Source organism: Uloborus diversus, chromosome 10 (assembly GCF_026930045.1).
Source record: "Uloborus diversus isolate 005 chromosome 10, Udiv.v.3.1, whole genome shotgun sequence".
Classification (NCBI taxonomy): Eukaryota; Metazoa; Arthropoda; class Arachnida; order Araneae; family Uloboridae; genus Uloborus; species Uloborus diversus.
This window is the reverse complement of record NC_072740.1, coordinates 67,631,307-67,649,546: the sequence shown is the minus strand read 5'-3', so window position 1 is coordinate 67,649,546 and position 18,240 is coordinate 67,631,307. Positions and strand designations below refer to the sequence as shown.

Genomic DNA, 18,240 nt, shown 5'->3' with positions numbered 1-18,240 from the left:
CAATATCTAAATAGCTTTTATCTCATAAAAACACTTTTGCGATAAATATTTGCATAAAGTGTTACAAGGAAATGGTTCTTTTTCTTTAAAGAAATGGTAGCATATGATCAGGAACAGTTTAGTTATGTAAGCAACAACAACAAAAAAAAATCTTTGGTTTTCATACAGGAAAAAAATAAAAATAGAAAGTTAAATTTTTTTACATTTTTTTTCTTTTTTCTTTTTGCTGTAAACAAACATCGCTCAACTATTTAAGAGAGCGTGTGTATCTTTTTTTCAAAATATATTCATGTCTTTTATGCTTAAGATGGATGGCACCATTGTTTTCCTTGATTGTAAAATTTTAATAAAAGCAAGCAATGGGTAAAATATTGTCTCTATTTAATGCGGTTTAGGAGCTATTCAAACGTTTTCAGTCGTTTAAGTACAGGTAAATGGAATGATGGGCCTTTTTTTTCAGCAGAAAAAAAAAAAAAAACACTACCGTTATTATACGCCATACTAATTATTCAGTTCTAACGTATTTTGTAAATGTACTCTTGTTGGCCTCAAATACTATTGTATTCTTGTTCTCTTAATATTTTAAATGTATATTTATTCAATATATTTCTTTTCTTAAAACTCTGTCAAAATATTGTAAACAAAAGAATATTTTTACTGTATATTTTTCTCCTGTAAGAAGTGCTTGAAAGACTTAAACTAAGGCTGAACTGTCTCCAGGGCACTACTGAACCGGTAAACCACTTGTGTGGTACGGGGAACCCTGGGGTGTAATGTAATTTAATGTTATTACATGCCATGTTTCATAAGTTGAATCGTTTCGTTCGTATCGTGCGTATTTGGCAGTAGCAGACTACTGATTGCTTTTACTCTCAAAAATTGAACTTTTCAGCGACTTGTTTACACATTATAGCATAGTAGTACACAATCCAGTTACTATTACTATAACTGCTCCTCAAAGTTCAGCCAACTATTGTTATTTTCCTTATATATATATATATATATATATATATATATATATATATATATATATATATGTATATATATATATATATATAATATATACCCAAAAGCCATAATTTGATAGTTTCGCCAAGCAGATATTTGCGTCCACACTTAAAAAAAACAGCATCTGAGAAAATCAGCGTTTCAAGCAATAGTTTTGGAAATGCTTTTTAAAAATATGAATGCCACATTGTTTCAGAATTTAACACATTTATTTTTCAATCAGACGTTATAATTTCCGCTTAGTGGTAAGAATAGCCTGTCTGTGACAGAAAGGTCCGGGTTCGAATCCCGGCTCCGGCATGGACGTACTCTCTCTCCTGATCTTGTCTTTTTGTGTGAATATGTTGTGCTGTGAATGGTTGCCGGCCCTATAAACGGGTCCGTATGACATGTGTGTACTGTAGAAGTTGGGTTTCACACCAAATTACGGTTCAGTTGGAAAAGTGAAGCAGCGCAGCTCAAAATTGCCAGCCTAGATGGCATACGACGACAACAACAACAAGAACAACGTTATAGTTAAAGCTGTTAAAGTATGGTATTTTGAAAAGCAGTTAAAACATTTGCAGTTATGTATTTATTTTAGTGAATATGAAAGAAGTTCTGATTAAATGTAAACCAATGGTCTTCTGAAGAGGAGCTTTTTTTTAAGTAGAACATAAAATATCTCATAACGATGTGGCCTAATAATTTTGAATTTCAGTTCTGAATATTTTCTTGACAGGCAGATGAGTTGCACAGATTCGTCCAATTAGGTAAGGTAATTTTTAGTACATTAAGTTTTTTTTTTTTAATTATGTGTTCAAAATTTACTTTAAGGAGCAAAATGACTCAGATGCTTTGAGTAGCAAACTTTAGACGCCTTATGTTTAACATGAATAAAACAATCAGTAAAGTCGTGGTTTTTTTTTTAAGCTCAAAGATCGTTATTGATAAATGATATATTCAATAAAAAAGCAAACATTTACTCTAGTATAATTTCAGCATAATATAAGTAGGAGTGTTTAAAAATTCCCAAGTGCAAAGTGCTTAAGTCAAAGTTTTGAGAAATTAAGAATGTGTTTATATTCCCCTTTGAGTAAAAAACAGTATTCTTGCGGCCAAATAATTATTGGAGCATATTAAACATGAACATTAATTGTTGGAGTTTATAAAACATCCATTTCAAAGGCATATTATTTGCTTAGAAATAAGAATTATGAATATTCAGTATGAAAAGAACGCAAAAATATTTACTTGAATAACATAAAAAAATTAAAAAATATATTTGCAAATAGCCTGATGCACAGCCTGAAAAAATAATGAGAGAGACAAATCCATTTTTGATTGATCTTATTTTTTGGTCATACCTCTAAAATTAATGACTCATTGTTTACGCGATTTAAATTTGCTTGGTCTGAAGTTCAGTTAAGTTGTACTACCACTAAATGAAATATTTTTAAAAGTGTTTAAAGTTTATTATATGAAAAAAATTGACGTTTGCAAATAGTGGCAAAAATGAAACTGATGTCTTCTGAACTAAAAAATGTACAGTTAAAAACTGTGACATGCTACTGTTAAACATGCTTCGCGTGTATTCGCTAGAACATGCTATTAAAACAGAATGTGTTAAATATTTTGTTTTGTGTTGTCATTTTTGTAATTTAAATTGTCTGGAAATTTTTAAAAGTATTTTTTTTAATTTTATTCTTAAATTATATGGTGAACCGCGTAGTGCTTCATTTTTAAAATGTTGAATTTATATTTAATTAATGTGATATTTATTAGACAAAACTTATTTTTACTTACCGCAAGCGATTTGCATTTTCAAAACTTTATTCAAAGGCCCGTGAACTTTCAGAACCATCAAAGTGGTTACTTCGGTTTTCCTAATAAATATTTATGTCACTGTTTGTCGTAATGCACAAGAAAATACAAATAACCAAAAACAATACATCAAGTCTAATGTATTTTAAAACAAAGTACTTACCTACAGTAACATTTGAAAGATGTTCACTGCTACTTAACTTAAACACAAAACTAGTAACCAAATTGCTAACTAAACGTAATTTAAAATAATGTAACCTACATTGTAAAAAAAAAAGTTTGCTGCATCCAACACACGTTGTTAACTCGCTGACTACAAGCGATCGGGCACAAACTTACTGTATTTTGGTGCAACACGCGCTTGTAAACAATCAACGTTCGTATGTTGCACAAAACTTTGGTAAAGATATTTCGCAGCTTAACGAGCCAGAATACTTACGCCATATTTTGGTGTAACGTATCATTTCTGCAGCGTAGTTCAGGCTTTTGAACTACGCGTAATCATGACTTATCACTTATATTTCAAGCTTTTCGATTGAGCGTGTGCAGTGCCAGCTCTATTTTTTTTAAAAAAATCTAATATTTAAGGTGATAAAACTATTTTTCAGCAAATCTTAAACTCAAAAGCTGAAACGAAGTAACTTGTGTTGTCAAATTTCATTAAATTCAACAAATCTCATTTTCTGAAGAAACAATGTGCAAACAACATGCTGCAAACTTATGATAAATTTTAATAATGTATATTTTTGGCAAAAAAAAAAGGTCAAAATATGCTTCTGAAAATGAGTCATTTGACAACATTTCTCGTGCACTCTTTCGTTACATGACTGTTTTAAGGATATAGTATAAAATATGACATTGCAGGCGACTAATCGAATTTGCACAAAATACATGCTGTGTCACATAAAAATGCAACTCAGCAATATTCCTTGCATTAAAAAGCTCTTAGGAATAATCGAATATTCATAAAGTGCCAAGGCACCGAGAAAATTCAACACTTTTATAGGAACTGCTTTTAAAAGTGTCGTCTAGAAATAAAAACAAATGGTTCTTAAAATTGTGTCTAAAATTTGTCGAGGATGCGACTCGGGCTATTAAATAAACCTCACGTTCCAACATAAACTAATAAAAATAAGTGCTATGCTCTAGTTCTTTAGAATTATTTTTTTCGCTTTTACTTCCATGGTAACTTGCTTCTGAACATGAAGGTGAGTAGTAATTATTCTCATTAGCTTGCGCCATAAACTGCTCAAAACTGTAGGAATAGTTTCCATATCTTTAAATTTCATACATTTTTACCCACGCTAGATGATTTTGAAGATACAATTCTTTTAGCCACGACTAATTTGATTGAATTTCTTAAATTGAAATAAACATATGCTATTAAGGTGACCTTTGACCTTTTCGAAAAAGCACATCTGACTTCAAATGCGTCTGAAAAATGTTATGCCTACTATTATTTATCAGTCTGTACCGATGTTATTGTCTCGTTCTGTTTTATTGTTAATTTAACATCTATCTGGTAATATCTGTCATTGGAAAGCAAACCTTTTATGATTCATAATAAGCAAGATAATAAATATTGAAATTTATAGTCATCTAAATATAGGTTTTATTTAAATTTAATTATTGACGTAGCAAGTAAACGAAGTACGATAAACTCATCTTACCTGATAAGCTAGGTTTTTACCCGCAATAACGCTGACCTTGCGGCATAGCATTTTGGTATCTTACCAACTAGACTGACTTCTTTTATTAAGATTTTGATACATGTGGATAAGCATTTTGTAGTTTTAAAACAGCGATAATCCACTGATAAGGTGTCAAGCATTTTATATAGTTTTCCTTTTTTAAATTCGTTTTTACCATTAAAAATTTGGAAAACAAGTGGTGAATAAATAGTTTCTTAGTTCTCTGAGCTTGCAGTGTAAGTTGTTTTATCGAGTGTTCAAGTCACAGAGATAGTTCTAAAGTCCAATCCACCACTCTTATTTTATGTTTAGTCCGATTTAACTGAATTTCCCAATAGCTTTTTGTTTTCTAACCTTGAACGCCCACCCTGCTTATTAGTATCTTTTGGCAAGTGTATATAGTTTAAATTTCTTTGAATTCTTGAGGCGCGGTCTGTAAGATATCACATTCCCTACAGTGTTACAATTTATGACAGTAGTATACTTCTTAAGGACCACGGATATAGTCATTTATCTGATCCGTGGTACGCGGAAGAAATGCAAAATATTCTACATAAAGTTAAGAGTTGTTTGAAATCTTCACAAAAGCTACAAGACGAATATTCCAGAGACAATGAAACTTGAAAATCTTAAGGCTCTAGTATATGACGTTGGAAAAGGTATATTTGAATTAAAAAAACTATTTTTCCGTGCAAATAAAAGTTCAAAGATCATATAAGGGAAATAACAGGAACGTATCTCAATTATACGATTAAAAAAAATAAATAAAATAAATAATGGTGCGATCTCCGAGACCTCAAGTCTCCTGTCATGTCCTACTTGTTCAACTCCCTGCTACGGGCTAAGATCAGAATTTATTATTTTCGTAGAAATATCGGCAAATATATGAAGCGCAAATTGAAGTTAATAACCATACTTGAAAGAACACGTGTTGTCGTAAAGCATATATTCCTTCACCGTTAGAATAATACCTAATACTTCTTTTAACAGAAGCAGTTATGTGTGTGATTCTGCGCTAAACTGCATTTACTTGCAAATAGCCCTCACGCTTCTTAGTATAAAATATTATCCACTAAGTATAAGCAGTTGCAAATTTTGTAACGAAAGCAGAATATGCATTGCCACTTGTTGAAAGCTTTGCGTGTTGTGCGTGAGACAGCAGCATCAGAAAACGTTGAAGGAACAGAGTAAGAACTATCCACTTGATTTGTCTTCCTAACGGTTTTCTCATTTGCTAAATATTCTAGCTCTCAGAAGTAGGAAATGAACATTAATCATTCGTTTCTAACGCAAGATATTTTCTGAATATGCATAGCTAACGTGGTAATATATAAAATGTACGTTAAAGTGTTCAATTAATACTACAAGTAGTCATGTTATTTTGAGATTGAACTAATATACTTTTCAGGGATGAAAAACTATATAAATAGGTCTTGAAGGAACGGCGACATGTCGTTTGTTTGAATTAGTTTAATCTGGCAACTCTGAATGTTTGTAGAGAAGAAATGTTTCCGTATTTTACTAGGTAAGCAATAAGAATGATCAGGGTAAAAAATCGCCTAAAAACGTACTGCTGTGATACAGGCTTGGTTTTAAGGCTTTCATGCCCGATTTTTTCAGACACAGGCAAAGTTGATAATTCGCCATACTTCTTTCTAATTTTTGTATACATAGGTTAGACGGGATCTAGTTGACACAGGGTTAAGTTCATACAAAGCCTTTAAATATATCGAATGTATAATTGGCTAGATCTGAGAGACTTTTGAAAAAGTATCAAACTTAGGCTGATTTAAACTACGAACGCAGTGAACCTGTTTTTTTTTTTTTTTTTTTTTTTTTTTTTTAGTTATTCTTAAGAAATTGTTTTTCGTGCATCAAAATAAAATTTTATTGATTGTTTTCAACTGTAGTTTAGGGTGCTAATAATTCAATTGCAAGAAGTTTGAAATTAGTACGACTAATATTCACCGAAATATGGCATGCAATGTTTTATGACTCACGCCACTTTACATTCACTGTAATAATTCCTTTTAGGTGTGGGGGTGGGAATAAATCGACTTATAAGAGTTGAAATGATATGTGCGCACATAATGTTTTTTTTCTCTAAATTTCTACGAGCTTTTGTAGTGTTTTTTGGCATGTTGATGAGATGGCATTAGCATTTATTTTTGAACAGCAATGACAAAAATATAAATACTTTACTTTTTTTTTTTCTACTTTGACAGCCTGTAATTCTTCTAAAAGGGCGACAAGTTCCAAACTCCGCTTTTTCATGGTCCCTTAAAAGTTTGAAATCGAATACAGTAGACTCTCTCTATTCTGAAAACTTATGGGACCGAACACAATTTTTCGGATTATGGGGTGGTCGTTATAGAGGGAGACGGAACTAAAGCATATGTGCTCCCCGGGACCATCAAAATCTGTTCAGAACATCGGGATGTTCACATTAGATAGTGTTCAGATAGAGAGAGTTCACTTTATATCCTTTTGTTTTGGACAAACTGTCAAGTTTTTTGTGTAAGTAATATTTTTAAATGGAGATTATTTCTCTAAATATTAAGGGGCTTATGTTAAGGGACTTATAGTGAATTCATTAAACAAAGCAACGTGACATTTGGCTATACCGTTGGCTGATTGGCGATGGGATGGCGAAAACAACGCCAATCAGATAAGTTCCTGAGAAGCGCCAATCCAATGAGTTATTTCTGAAAGTGACAATTGTTGCCGTAAAACAGCAACTCTCTCTGTTAATCTATCAATTATCAGTGAATTCACTATAAGGTCTGTATGAATAGTTACAATTTGTAGTTTTCGACATTTTTTTTCCGCTTCATACTATCAATACAATAACTCTACATCTGAATTTGGACACTTTTGCAGTTCAAGTATGCATCTCGGAATAACGGTTGCGAAAATAGAGGCCTTTGCAGGTTAAACGGGAATATCCTGTATAATAGTATCCATTGTTTTTCTGCCCTTTAGTAAAGGGGAAAAAATTAAAGTAAATTGTTTAAAAAATCACAAAAAACGATTACATTTTCCGTTTTTTTTTTCTTTTTTTTAAATTTTAAGGGTACCTATTCGCGCGATCATATAAGATACTATCGGAGTTACTTTTGTCCCCTTAAGTTTTCCTCAATAGCCACTTCCTTTCTCTACTATAGCATTAAAAAAGAGATTTGAACAAAAAAGGATTGGAACCCCCTTTTTTTTTTAATTTTCAGTTCCTTTGCGCAATCGGAAGATATTATTATTTGTCAATTTTTTTTCCCCAATCTCTTCACCAATCGCAGGTTTCCACTGGAACTGCTTTATTGCAGTGCTATATTGCAGCATTGCGGCATTTTTGAATTTTTCTTGTACCTGTGGCAATTTTCAATAAATTATACTTTGCGGTCTGTTTATAACTGTTGATTGCGTTTTTCTTCTGGTTAAAATGGCAGTATGATTCGTTCGAATACTTTCAAATTAAGTAAAATTTGAACGCATTTCAAAGTTTTACTAAATAAATATCAGGCTCTGAAAGAGAAAAAGGAGTATTTTTTGCAAACATACTAAACTTATGTTATATCACTTTGTTTAATATGGAAATATGTGAATGTTTCGTGTGCATGATAGTGCCCTAAAAATGTGAAACTGAATTTCCAAAGGAAAACATTTAAAGTTGGAAATGAAACATTATCGAATCAAAGTTTTGAACTAGGTCAAAGAGACCCAAGTGATTTATACTTAAAATTAACATATATTTGCTATTTATCTATAGGACGAAATCACAACTTTTCCATGCTTATTGATATTGAATTTAGAAAAAAAATATACATGAACTGTACTTTTACATTACCCAATCAGTAGTCCAAAATGTTCAAAATAAGATCCCAAACCTTGTGCTACTAAGTGGGCTAAAAAGTACAACGCATCCCCAATTATGTTCAAAAAATGTTTTGAGCTAATAAGTGTTCTGATAGAAGTTCTGAAAAGTGTTTTTATATCTGACTAAAAAAAAAAAAAAATCAATAACATTTTGAAAAAAAAGATATTAAAATTATTCTTATCTTTACAGACGGAATGTAACTTGTTTTCAGCATTTAACGGTAAATAATGTTTCTCCGTCACTGTGATGAAGCGAAATAAACTTTCAGGTTGGGGGGGGGGGGCAACATTCCAAAAGATCCCTTGAGGATATTGATGCGCTCAATGCTACGAAACGCAAAATTGAGTTCCGCAAAATAGTAGCAGTAGATGCATCCAGAATTGAGTTAGCTTATGGCGCAGTAATAATTAGTAAATACTAATTACGCTTGGTTTACATCGAAGGGAACAGAATAACCTAAAGCATTTATGGCCTCGCTGCATGTAGCCTTGTATTTGTTTGTACTTGTACCTAGTAATAATCATATTCTAAATTGTTATAAGTGCTATATTTTTTTAAAGGAAAATTTTAATTTATCTCTAAACATGTGAGATTGAGAAATGTTTATATTCGCAAAACGATGTATTATTTTAGACTTTATTGACATGAAAATAAAAAATTAACTATAAATATGTATTTAAAATTGAGGTGATGGTTAAAAATGTTGATTCCCTGACTATTTTAGGTACCCGCGTGGAAATCTTTAATTCAGTAAAATATTTTCCGTTTGAAATGTGTTTCGAATGTGATCCGTTCTTAAGAAATTGTATTAAAATGTGTTTCGAATTATGTTCAGTTATGAGGAAAATTCAGAAAAAACACCGAATTTGTTCTGTTCATTCATTATATGTACTGTATGTGCTACAGCAAAACTTCGGTACACATTTAGTTGCAGATGGGAAAACATAAGGGGTATTCAAATGAAACTCAGTCACTAGTGTAAAGAAGCGGTAACGATTTTATTAACTCAAAAATAGTTGTCAAAACTGTTGACACATTTATCCCTTTGCGACATTAGTCGGTCGATTACCTCTTTAAAGAAGCTAGTAGGCTGATTTCGGATCCAGGCCTGGACCCAGTCACTCACTTCGTCGTCCACTGTGAATCAATGTCCTCGAAAAGCTTGTTTCAGAGGTTCAAAAACATCAAACCTCTGAAACATCTGACTCACGAAAGTCTCGCGGTAAAAGGTCTGGACTGTACTTTGGATTTTTCCGATTTTCCCACCGAAATTGCTGCAATGTATCGTCTTCACCACATTGGCCGTGTGTGGGCACCATTGGACAACATGCATGACCGTTTCGACTTAATGGCCGGTCTAAGGTTCTGGCGCGACAACACTGGGCATTGATAGTGATTCCCCGTTCCAGGAACTTGACAAGCAGTAGGCCCTTGTGGTAAAAAAACTAGGACATGTTCTACAGTGGAGGATAACTTGTATGACCACCTTCTCTTCGGTGTGCAATCAAGCTGTCACTGTGCAACATCAAACTTTGCACACGCGTCAGTCTTTCTACCAATATATGGTGCTCCTATACAAGCAGTTACGTGACACCCTCTTATGTGAAGTAAGACGCACTGACCGGGTTTCTTTTAAATGAACCTTTTTCTTGAGAACAGATTGGGAGAATCACATTTAATATTGATGGTAACAAAAGAACTGCCGTATCAAGAATTGGTAAAATTGTGTAGAAAATTAGTGTTTTTTTTCCCCTTTCACGTACTAGTGTGGTGTTTTAAATTAGTGTTCATAAAAGTAGTCTGCAAACTGTTCCAAAAAGTAAGTTTCAAAGTGTTCTAAAAAATGGGACAAGTGTCCGTGATTATGATGTGATTAAAAATAGCTCAAAAAATATTTAAAGACTTTTCATTTCACTACACTACAATTTTCAGCACTCTCTGAGTCCGGATTCCGATAAATCCCGATTTTCCAAGGCTTGTGTCCGATGGATTTCATTTAAGAATTAATTTTTTAATAAAACGAAAGCTCATTTAACTCCCGGAAAAAGACTCAGCAATTCTTCTTGCTAATTAGCAATTTCATTGTTATTATTATTTGCTGTTATCATACTTGCTCTGCATTTGCTACTTTGTTTTTTAAGATTTTTCCATTATTCTTCAGTAATCTTCAGGTTTTTAGGTTTTGCAATCTTTGGGAAAAAAAAATCAGCTAAATTTATTCCTTAACTTCGAGAAACTGTGAAACACTTTTCCTTTTTTGAACGATGTACGTCTAGTTGTTGTAAACTTCTTCATTTTTTTATATCCTCTCGAAAACATTTTGTAGGCCAGAACACTTCTTTGATTTGAGAATCATAAAGTTATTTAGAAAATGCAATTTTTTAAGGGGATTCAGTACCCTAAATTCTTTCAGATATCCGATTTTTTTTATTTTTATATATTTTGAAACTGTATTTCAATACCTTTTAATTAATACAAACTTCCTTATCGTGCTCATATTAGAAGTAAGTTAAAATAAACTTTAAAAAACTGTAAACATATTTTAATGAGGTCTGATTTTTCCCTTTAAATTGCAATATCTCGAAATGGTATTTTTGAAAATAAATGTTCCTTTTTCTTAGTAACTAAATTGTGTTCGGCTTTGAAATTTTTATCACCTATTCCATACATCTAATTGCATATACTGAAGTAAATATTTTCTCATATTCGAAAAATATTTTTTTAGAACTGATTTCGTCTTGCAAAATGACATTTTTTGAAAAAAGTACACTGACTTACACATTAGAATTTTTTTTAAAAAAACTAAGTTTTTTTCTGTAAAATTTTAACTTAGTATAGAGAAAAGAGTCTACTTATGGTACAGAAAAAATTCATATTTGTATCTTTAATAGATTTTCAGAAAAAGGTACATGAACATGTGCAAAGTAGCATTGACGGAATAGGGGGTACTGACAGCCCTTAAGCAAAATAAATTCACAAGCGAATCTAGTTATTTACCTTTGGTTAACTTTTGTCGGTAAAAATGTCAAATGCTCGGTTAGGAGCTGGACCAGAAATAGGGCTTATTTGGTTTGTTTAAAAAGGATGATACATATCCAAATAAACGCAGCATTTTGGTAGAATGAAGCATTATTCTTTTCAGAAAGCAAATTGCCACCAATTTCGGTGCAAGAAATAACTAGTCTTTTAATAGTGCAGTTGGAAAACTGACTTTTATGTATCGCGAATATTTAACACACTTATTAAGTGATTGGAAAAGATGAAAAATTCCCAATTTATTGATGCCAATTTGTTTTTATTAATTGATGTACTTTCAGTAGCATTAATTGTGTTTTTATTCATATCATCTCTAAATAATTTCGATTGTCCCAACAACCATATAAGTACTTTCATTTCTTCTAGTACACTCCGGGTTGGATTCTTTTTAAACCTTTAATGATCACCAATCAAATTGAATCTTAATAAGGTAGAATTTATTAGAAGACACTAACCTTGCTACTTCTTTAAATTTATCTCATCATAGATACAAAAAAAAAAAATTAGAAAAAATTGACTTCAGAATAAAATAATTAAAAAAATAATAACCTTAATTACTGAAAATGATATCCAATTAATGCTAGAAGAGAAAGTCATTTAAATCAATTACTACTATATCAAAAGCAATTTCTGATGGTGTTTATGAGAAATATGATTAGTTGTAAAACAAAAATGATTATATAGCAGCGAATCTCATTAAATACAGCTATTTATTGCTTTTAACTGATATAATTACTTAGTAACGTCATTGTTGATAAGATTACCGTATTGATGTGCTCTGTGAAACTTTTTTCGCTTTAATTGGCTTAATTAGAGATGCAAGAAAAAAAAAGAATTTTCGTCGGGGCCGGTAGACATAATAAGAAAAGAATACATTTATGATATTAGATTGAAGCAAAAATCTCCAACGCTTCAGTTTCGTGAATTTGCTATTTTGACCAAAGCAAATATTTGTTTTTCATTTTTTAAGAAATGCATTCACGTGCAGTTTTGCTATCCATTTATTATTGATCGTTCTATAAGTATGCTATTGTTTTAAATCATCGGAAATCCTTAACATTCTAATAAATGTCAAAAAGATAGAATTGCTCCTAAATAATATTTTCACATGTTTCTGTTATTTTGATTTGATAATAACATTTCATCAAGAGGACCGTTTGGATATGTTAATGAATTCAAAATTTTCGTTTCACCAACTTATTGTTTTAATGTACTAAAATATTTTAACTTAAAACAAATGTAAATAAAATACTATTTATTCTTAGTTTTCTTAATTTTTCGAGTTTGTTTCTATAACTTTGCACAATGTTGTAAGTCAAACTTTTTTTTAAGCCGGTGAAGATATTTGTTGCACACTATGCGAAACAGGATCCAAAGACAAATTGATAAAAATGTCGAGTACCATTCATATCAAGCATTTCATGTCAACAAAGCATACAATTTATGCGCTAAAGAGAAACATACAAAAAATAAATTGAACGGTGAATCCCACTGCAGTATACAAAAAGCTTGAACTCCTCTATATGATATGTAAGCGCTTTTTCAGTATGAACTATCCGAAGATTGTCCAACTTTTAATGATCAGAGGTTAGTGATAAAAAAAATCAGCATTGTCAAAAGAAGTTTGAAGTATCTTATTGAAGTATTGTGGTATTAGTGATGACGATAACACCGTGTTCAAGTCCAACGAAAAAACCAGTTATATAGTGCATGCCAAGACTCTTTACATTAGTGTATGACAGTTGAAAATACAGTAAACTCCCGATTATCTGCGGAATAGGGTGGCACAGTAACCGCGGATAAGCGAAACCGCGGATAATCCGAATAATAGGTAAAAAACGATACTTAGTGTATGCAATAAGATAAAAAATATTAATGACACTCACACATTCATTCAAGTTATAACTAAAAACATTGCTACATTGCATCTACCAACATTTAATATAAAAAAAATGCATGTAAAATCTAAAAGCGAGAGCGACAACACAATCACAAATTAAAAAAATATATATGAAAGGACCCGCGGATAATCCGAGCCGCGGATAACCTGACCGCCGATAATCGGGAGTTTACTGTATGTTCTTTTGAGGAACAGTTTCTGTTTTTTCATCATGTATTGGGGAGCATCACAGAAACGAGCTGATGTGTGCATCACACGACTTCCTTTTACTGCAGTTTAATGTCATTTCCCGATTATTGGCAATTTTAATATCATTCAACAGTTTACCCTCTAAATATCACAACAGGGGTTACATTGAAATCAGATAACAAAAAAAAAAATCGCCAAAATCGCAAAAAAAAAAAAAAAAAAAAAAAAAAAAAACTTGACGACCAAAAAACTGGCTATATATCGCCAACTGTCCGCCAAATTATAACACCTCTTGAGTTTACATCGAAACTAACAATGATTTCCCTCCAAAAAGGGGAAAAAGGCCCCTTTAGAAACACTCGAATGCAACCAAAAGAGAAGATGCAAAACTATATCACATTAGGAATCTACGTACCAAATTTCAACTTTCTAGGACATACCGTTCTTGAGTTATACGCACATACATACATACATACAGACGTCACGAGAAAACTCGTTGTAATTAACTCGGGAATAGTCAAAATGGATTTTTTTCGCGTGTCTATACGTTCTTAGGCACTTATCCACGTGTGGTCGAGTCGAAAAAAAAAGCTCAACATTCACTCGTGGTTGAGCAAAACGGGAATTAAGGTCGATTTTTGAGTGAATTCTTTTTCGCGAATACAATACTTCCTTTTTTGTAAAAGGAAGTAAAAAATGTATAAGAATTTAATTTACTTTGGAGATATCGAAATTTTCCCCTTAAAACGTCTGAGAGAGTGCCGTTGTAGATGTCGTTTAAATATCTGAAAATGTTAAAATGCCTACACAAATCGGCAGTTTTTGGGGAACATTAAGAACTGACCCCCAACCTCATCTTTACGGTCTTTTACGAAGATGAGATATTTTTTAAATGTATATGTGTGCAAAGTAGAAAGCAAATAAATCATACGGATTGAAATTGTTTGAAAGTACCTCAAGCAGACTTTAGAAAGCAGATTCATTCCAAACATGTACTCCTGTGTGGGAATATTAAAGCCGTTCTTGTTAGTGCTGCCATGGACATGTTGGTTTTAGTTTTGTTTCACTCGTCTTCTCTTCATTCATTTGGTATTGAGAAGCTTTGGATGAGCTCTGGATTTAATGATTTCACGCAACTTTTGTCTGCATATGATATTTACCGGTACTAAAACGTGAAACCTTATGACCAAACTAAAAAAGGTTAAAATATACATGCTTTTATGCATGCATGCACTATCTGGATTAGATTATATACGAGTAAATTTGTCACCCAAAAACAGTGATGTTCCCATCAATTTTTCTGAGGGTATACTCCCAGTAATTCCTTGCGCACAGTATGTGCATGCGATGATATACATAATGAATCATAATATGAAAATGTTTGAAGCGTGAGGGTATATGCTATATGTCTAAAAATGTTTCAGAGTATACGGCGAATACGGAGTATACTCTGAATGGGACACCACTATGGGAACACCCCTGCCCAAAAAACAGTTTTTGTTTCTGCATCTGCAAAATATTTGGAGAATTCCGGTGCAACATCTGAGTGGAATTATTTAGAACGAAGTGTTAAATCTGAACAAGAATAAGTAGTGCATGTATTTCGAAGAGGGTCTTTCTTTGAAACTTAAGATGAACTGAGATTATAGCTGCATCATCATGCAAGAAATATTGTCATTGAGAATTTGTCGCTTGCAAGTTGAAGTGCAAAATGTCATTTAGTAAGATTTTATTTTAACATATACCTTCAACGACATTTTTAACTCTATTTTAATACTTTATTTGTACTTAATACACGTTGTTGTCGTTTTACTCATTTTATATCGTATCGGATAAAAAGTGTTTTTACTCTTTAATATTGATATGACTCACCTGAGAAACACATAGGAAGCCTCTTAGTGTTTCAGAAGGCTCTGATATTAAAACAAAAAAGATGAAGTAAGCAAAAACTGTCGAAATACCCATCTGATTTTTTACTATTCTAATTTTGCTGGTTGTTTACGAAATGAATTGTATGTAATTAATATATTGCTATACCTTTGCTGTTATGTGAATATACTTCCATTAAAATTATTTTATGAAATATTACATGTATTTAATGAAAATTTAGTTGAACGTTGCGTAACGGTTTCCCACCTACTACATTTTCTCTCGTCAGTCCCGCGATAAACATTAAATCAGGGTTTTAATGTATACATACTGAAATAATCAGGACCATCTTTATCAAATAAATGTGTGAAGAGTTTTTGTAGGAGATACATGTGAAAGTTTACTAAGTGTAATGTTCATAAATATATTAACTATTAACCTGTGCTGACATATAAACTAAAGCATGTCTTTTTTTTTAGATTAACTGTTACGAACAGCTGTCCGATGGATCTTAGATATTTTCCAATGGATCGACAGCAGTGTACAGTTGAAGTAGAGAGCTGTAAGTAACTCTATATTATACAAAATATTGTGTAGCGCGTTATCTATGAGCAGTTTTATAGTAATCTGCATGTTAAGTGTATTTTACTAAGGATATTTTTTTTAACTACTAAGCATAAAGATACATAAGTAAATATGCAAAATACAATGAAAAATGTGTATAACAATACTGTCAATCACAATAAAACTGTATATAGCTATATTTTCCTTGGTCCAAGTAAAATGTCAGCATAAATAATCAAACTGTCTATAACGATAGCCGGTCTATAACAAATTTTTTTAGTTCCGAACAGTATCACTGTAGACAGGTTTTACTGTATTGGGATATTTTTAGTAGTTGCAAAAAAAAAAAAAAAAAGAAAATAAAGAAAAAAAACACAAAAAGGTATTAAGAACACTGATGGACTAAAAGGTGTAGTAGTAGTACTTAATTGTCAGTTATAATTAAAGTACGAAGCGGCACAGTAACTAAAAAGTGTTTTGGAGGTAAACATATAGCACATGTCTTGCGCGTATCAGTGGATAGCAACAGTTTGCATGTGATCGGCACAAGAAAAAAAAATGAGTGAAGCAAATTTTCAGAATAACTAAATGTTTCCAAACTGACGTTTTCTATACGTTGACAGTGTTTCTAAATTATTCAACTTCATATGAAGATCCAGAGGTAAGGTATTACACCACGGAGAGGGGAGGGGAAGTCTCACAGTAAAAAAACAACTGATTCTTAAGCTTTTTATTCAGAACAATCACAGTTTTATGCTTAATTTAAATTAAAAAAAAGCACAGCATTTTAATGTTTACAAGATTTCAAAACATTTTAATGCCTCATTTGAGCAAACGTAATTCATTTTTTAACCTAAACCAAAATTAAAAGCCTATATAAAATAAAACTTTTGTTTCTTACTTCATTTGGTCTTATTTTTCATAAAAACATTAAAACATAAATACTAAACTTCAAGAGAATTATAGTATTGATAATTCTTATCGTACACTTAATAAAAGTTTATAAAACATAATGTGTGCTATTTCAATAAAACATAAAATGCTTCTTATTTCTTAAACCAAGAAGTTATAAGTCAAATAATATTGAAACACAATAGTTTAGGTATTATAGTCTAACAGACAAATTTCACAGTTGAGGCATAAACAGGATACAATTTATTTAGCACACTTCAATTAAGGCAGTTTCTTGAAACCAACACACTGTAAAAATTTACCAATTCTGAAAACTGCTCCCCCTGTCACAACTAGCCATTATCTCCCCTACTACAATAAAACAAAACCAAAGACATGCAATTAATATGTGTAACAAAAAAGAAAAATTTGAAGACAAACAAACTTTCACAAAAGATAGACATTACATTTGATAGCATAAAGACAATTTTGCTCCGTAATGCTTTTTTTTTTTTTTTGGAAACTTTTTAACGGTTCTCAACCACTGCTATACGAAATGGTAGGGTTTGAACTTTGATTCAGATTTCGAGGCTTAAAGTTTAATGCTATGTAATGTTTCGGAAGTTGACTTACTCCAAAAATAAAGCGAAAAAAATCAATACCATAAACAACACAATTGCTCTAATTAATGTTTGGCAACAGCCTATGCACGTAAACTTATCCGCTATAATATTGCAAAAGGAACGTACTTTTTCTTCTTTAAGAGGCCGTAAAACAATAATTACTTGATTCATTATATATTTACGCTGAATCATATTAAAAAATATAACCCTTGTAAGGACTAAAGTTTAAAGTACAAAATTACGATACAAAGTGTTAAAGATTACAATAAGAACAAAATGATACATTATTAGGTTAATTAGCGAAATGTGACAATATTTAAGTTTATATAATTTGCATTATTAATACAGAATTTGACTATGTTTATAATCTAACTGCAAAATAAAATTACAAATTTGTGGTTTGTGAGTCACCTTTGGAGCATAGTTTTTCAGAAGTGGATCATATGTTGAAATCGCTTGTAATAATGCTTATTATCGGCTAACCAATTTTACCTCTAGACTTTCCAAATTTTTGTAGTTTTATAGATATTACTCCTTTACTATCAGACTTTCTTTTTATTAAATTGCTTAAACTATCTTAAGCTGAGTTTAATGTTTGCTTCATTAAGTTTAATGCTTGTTTAATGTAAGTCTTCGGTTGTGTGAATATACAAGGAGAATTGACATGAGCGATAATTTGATTGAACTGTGGAAAAGCTATTGAAAATTTTACTCTTTTGTAGTTAGTAAGTTGTAACTAAGAAAAAAAATACTTTGATGGATTAATTGATATTTAATCATTTTTTTAAGATCAAA

The 18,240-nt window shown here is 31.5% G+C and overlaps 1 protein-coding gene across 1 annotated transcript in view; it reads left to right on the top strand.

Moving 5' to 3' along the window:
• The window catches only part of LOC129231038 (gamma-aminobutyric acid receptor subunit beta-like), a 518,639-nt gene that overhangs the window by 232,858 nt on the left and 267,541 nt on the right, over nt 1-18,240 (top strand). The window contains exon 5 of the mRNA XM_054865286.1: nt 15,847-15,929. Within this exon, the coding sequence (XP_054721261.1) occupies nt 15,847-15,929 (83 nt within the window). The remainder of the gene's footprint in view (nt 1-15,846; nt 15,930-18,240) is intronic.